The 4,714-nt window shown below is 43.2% G+C and overlaps 1 protein-coding gene across 1 annotated transcript; it reads right to left on the bottom strand.

The window, feature by feature from the left end:
* Window positions 1-843: 843 nt before the first annotated feature.
* Window positions 844-3,834, bottom strand: dmrt2b (doublesex and mab-3 related transcription factor 2b). Its single transcript, XM_077014825.1, has 3 exons — window positions 3,113-3,834; window positions 2,683-2,779; window positions 844-2,028 (listed from the first exon to the last, which is right to left on the bottom strand). Exons 1-3 carry the CDS (start codon window positions 3,464-3,466, stop codon window positions 1,271-1,273), a joined length of 1,209 nt encoding a protein of 402 aa, XP_076870940.1. The 5' UTR covers window positions 3,467-3,834; the 3' UTR covers window positions 844-1,270.
* Window positions 3,835-4,714: the final 880 nt, after the last annotated feature.

Here is a 4,714-nt window from a genome sequence, read left to right as displayed (position 1 = left end):
ACAGTGTGACGCTGTGGTTGTGCGCTCCCTAGGGAACACACTGCCTGTGGTGGCGTCCTGAGGTGGAGCCCCTATGTGTGCGCCGCGATGCACTCCGATAGGGACACACAAAGCAGAGGCCACGGCTCTATCGCCCATGTTGACGCCACGCCGTCCCCAGATGTCAAAACTATCTGACTCCTCTATCAGAGAAACTGTAATGAAAGGGGAAAAAGGGGGGAGAAGAAAAGGAGAAGGATACAGATCAGCTGCAGGCTAAACGACCCTGTCCGGGCTCCAGAATGCCACGCTGGAGAGGGAAAAAAGAAAAAAAAAAAGAAAAAAGAAAAGAACAATGTTGCCATGGCAACGTTATCAGATGATCAAGTGCTGGGATATATAGCTGCAGCTACCACCTCTCTGTCCAAAGGTTAAAAAGGTGGAAATGGTTGTTTTAGGAGCTGACGTACTGGGATTGCCAGTGTGCCAGTATTAAGTGTGCTTAATATGATATGTAATTGCTGATTGCAGGTGCTACTTACCCATAAGTAGTCTAATTTAGAAAAGTGTACTCTTAATTGTAAACAAAACTTTTGAAAATGTGAATGACGCCTTTTACACCTTGACATCATTGATAAGCTCTTCTACTCCATATGTGAATACAATGGTCTGGGCTGTGTTCTACATTGACACTTTATTACACAATGGTGTACTTTGTTTAGCTACAAGCTCTTTTCTTTTCTGTAAAATTGTAGGAAAATTAAAATGAAAGGACATTAGCTTCATTCGTGAGGTTTATTTAGACAGCTTTAAAATAATTAATCCCACTTCTGATGTAGTGTGTGTGTGTGTGTGTGTGTGTGTGTATGTGTACCTGCCTGGATATAAACATAAAATTTATAACCATTTGTAAGTTATCCATATGTAAAAAATGCATGTTTATTACAAATAAAGGCAGTACTGTACAAACAACATATCAACATTTCTGACATAATTAGGAAACAATGCCTAAAAATAAAACTAGAGGCTTCTTATATGAACATAAGATTTTAATAATAATAAATAAAATTAATCAAATTATATTTAGTTTGAAATGGCACACAATAAAAACTCAAAAACTACTATAATACTATTATAATGAACAAAAGACAGTACAAGCCCAAATATCTGTTTTAAAATAATGCCTGGAGCATAAATTCTCCTGAAATATCCAGGACCATTTTATTCAGCTGCAAAATCAAAACAATTCTATGACTTTCTAAAATGTGAAGTCTGCAGAGAATTCGCCATGTCATCGCATCAGCAAAGCATCTACAGAGAAGGGTAAGGGCTTCACAGGGGACTCTTTACTGTAGTCCACTCTGGGGGCCCAGTCCTTCTGTGTCAGAACTTCAGGTCCGGGCGCCCTACAGCACGTGTCTGGCCGCCGTGTCTGTAATGGCGTCTTTCCCTCAGTCGGAGTAAGAGGGCCGTCCAGCGTGGACGCGATGTCCTGCCTGTCAGCACCGACACTCTTTGGTGTGCTGCTAGACGGGTTAGCCCTGAGGCTTTCTGACCCTGGCTTTGCCGTGTTGACGCCTGAGCTTTTGCTGCAGCAGAGCTGAGAGCTTTGAGTTGAGATCAGTGGGAAAGATTCCAAACGTAAGTCCCTCTGACTGCAAGTCTCCCAGTCTTCCACCGCAGGAAGAAGGCAGCGTTGCGTGAGCGCGTCCCTGTGATGGGCTTCCAAAGTCCTGATCGGGCACTCCTGTGGGTGGCAGCGCACGCCGCACTCATACAGCAGCGGGCCGGGATTGTAGACGGGCAAGTAGCCGGGCAGGCCGGCGTCCGACAGCGGGCACAGCCAGGCGGAGGCCACGGAGGGCGTTGCGGCCGCCTGAAGGAGCATGACCCCGGGTAGCTCCTCCATCTCTCTCTGCCGCAACTCACGCTCCAGCATCACGCCCTCCAGCTCTTTGTCAGCGAAGGCTCTCCTCTTCCTCATCCTCACACTGAGCGTAGGGAGATGGAGCCTCTTTGGCCAGTCGTCTGGGGCGTTCGGCTTGTAGCCTACGGCATGAAGGAAGCATCGATTAACACGCGTTTGTGATATGATGACAGTGAATAATCCACTAGAAATAACATTTGTGGGGTCTAAACAGCGCAATAATACCTACATTAATTATTATTATTTTATTTATTTGGAAGCATCATATTTTCAGAATGAATAGGCAGTATTTCAATAATGCTTTGATTTTCTATTTGAGACCAGATTTTTAAAGTACTATAATTTATTTCACACCAAACAGTGTAGACTGAAAGTGTTCATTTTACATTTTACAAATACATCCAACCATCTGAGAAACATTTGAACGCATTCAAATATCCTGCAGTAAACTATCATGCAGTTAAATGATCAGTCTAACAAACTCAAAGCCGTTACCTAGGCTATATTAAAAGTTTAAACCATCTTTCAAACACTGACACTGTACAAAGCACACCTGAGAAATTTAAAATCTAAAGCAATTACATGAATCCACTCTGCTGTAATTCCTACCTTCATTTGCATAATTTTAATTATCTTAAACAAACATAAACAAATCTATTCCCGGCAGAGGGATCAGATGCATAATGGGTGAACTAATCCCGGTTCTTCCAACGTGGTCTGAGATGTGTTAATGAGATGTGGATGAGTTAATGAGATGCGTGTTCATTAACCCTTACCCTCCAGGATGCTCTTGGCCAGGAGGCTAGGCGCTCTGATGTGGCGTTGGTAGGCTGTACGTCTGAGGTAAGAAGCAGTCCGTTGATTTTTTTTACCCTGTTTAAGAAATACGGCGATTCTGAATTCTTCGTGTTATTCCAGAACAATTCGTGATAATTTTGCTGGAGCTATTTTACTTGATTTATGCAATGCTGAACTATTTTAAAATATTTTCAACTGTGAACACGATTCGTAAAAAGTGTTTCATTTTTTGTAAACGCGTATTGAGTTTTTTATGCGACATGATGCAGAAATAAATTAAAGTGTGTAAAAAAATCTCAATAAAAATATTTGATTCCCAAAAAAAAAAAAAAAAAGAAACAGGTTGAGGTTATGTCAGTGTCATTTTGACAATCTTAAGAGAAGTTTGCACCCCGTGCCCTAACTCACCTCGGTAGCCTGCTGCCTCCGAAGGGCGACCTGTGCGGCCATCACTCGCTGCCTCTCCACGACCAGGACACAGTTGGCGCACTGACAGTCCCGCCAGCGGCAGAAGCGCTTGTGGCCTTTGAGGCGCGAGACCACGCCGTGATTCCGACAGCGCGCGCACTTGGGACTGCGGGTCAGCCTGCGCGCGGGCTGCGTCTCCAGCGTCGCCTTCGCCGCGCTGCCGCTCCGGCTGTTGTGCGCCGCGGGCGCGCGTCCGTCAACGCTCTCCACGTCGATCTCCTCATCGTACTCGCCTTTGAGTGAATCGAGGTTGGCAAACTCCAGCTGGAAATCCACTTCCAGTTTAGTGGACATCTATAAGTAACGCGTTCCGCTTTGTACCGTGTGCGCAACCGCGACCCGCTTTATGCTGCGCAGCACACTTGTGTGTTGTCAAGTTTATGTTCGTGTAATCTAAACTAAAAACCAGGTGTTGACACTATGCTCTTGTGATCCCAGTAGAAGCTGTGAGTGCACCAGATTTGAGAAATGTTGTGTCACTACGCTTTTCTGAAATGCTAGAGACCTCTACAGGAATGTGCACTTTTACCTACGACTTTTACCTTTGAGGGAGAAGGTTGCGGAACTTAAAAGTTACCCGGTTTTGCGCTCATCTTACCCAGCTCTTCGTATTTAAGTAGCATCGTAAGTGAATGTGAACGTCACGCAGATAGGGGGATGAAAACACACTCCTCCACACACTCCTCCTCTCAACTCGTCTTACCGCTGATTTACTGCGCTCTTGAAAAAAGGCGCAACGATTTGGTCGCACTCAAGTTTGTCCTTTCGTAATAGTGGCGTCTCGTTAGTGTTTGTATTGTAGGTGTGTAGAGAAAAAATATTGAGAACGTGATTCTAAATAACATATCATGTTCAGAAAAATAATAAGAGAAGCCTACGTTCAAGAAATAAAATATTTAGAATAAATGATGCCAAATTGATCTACAGTGAGCTAAATATTTTATCCATTTAATGTTGACGTTCGACTGGACGTTAATTGAGTTTTCCGGTCTCAGCATGTTAGTGTGAAGACATGATTGAATTTATTTTACGGTGAAATAACCTCTGGAATATATATATATATTCCATAATAATATATATATATTATCTAGGATGCGCTTGAATGTAATTCTGAGAACTTTTATTTAACAAGTGTATCATGCTAAATACCTAGAATACACTCTGGATTATACACACACACAAAAATTGCTTAGTTATAGGAAACTCCAGATTGGCCTGTAGAGTTCTGTGACTAATGTAACACTGCTCTTTCTAGGCAAGTAAGCTACCCAGAGACAGAAAACATTTTAAGTGCTAGTGGTGACTGCCAAACCGCCAATGCATAACTAATTCATATAATGCCTACCCATTAAATGAACGTTAGGGGAGTTACCCTGGTGGAGGACCAAGTGAGTGTCGCCACCATGTGGATGGTGTTTGTACTGTCACACCCTGGTTACCTCGGTTGCCCTCATTTGCTATTAGCACACATGTTCTACGTTGTGTAGTTTTTAGACAGGTTGTCTTTGTAATGTAATTTTGTATAAGACTGTTCATACTCAA

Source organism: Brachyhypopomus gauderio, chromosome 8 (assembly GCF_052324685.1).
Source record: "Brachyhypopomus gauderio isolate BG-103 chromosome 8, BGAUD_0.2, whole genome shotgun sequence".
Classification (NCBI taxonomy): Eukaryota; Metazoa; Chordata; class Actinopteri; order Gymnotiformes; family Hypopomidae; genus Brachyhypopomus; species Brachyhypopomus gauderio.
This window is presented reverse-complemented; position numbering and strand designations above follow the sequence as displayed.

Coding starts and splice junctions, on each gene's coding strand:
- dmrt2b (XM_077014825.1), bottom strand. CDS start 3,466: ATGTCCACTAAACTGGAAGTGGATTTCCAGCTGGAGTTTGCCAACCTC. Junction 2,780..3,112: donor GGAGGCAGCAGGCTACCGAG/GTGAGTTAGGGC, acceptor TTTCTTAAACAG/GGTAAAAAAAATCAACGGAC. Junction 2,029..2,682: donor GGCCAAGAGCATCCTGGAGG/GTAAGGGTTAAT, acceptor TTCATGCCGTAG/GCTACAAGCCGAACGCCCCA.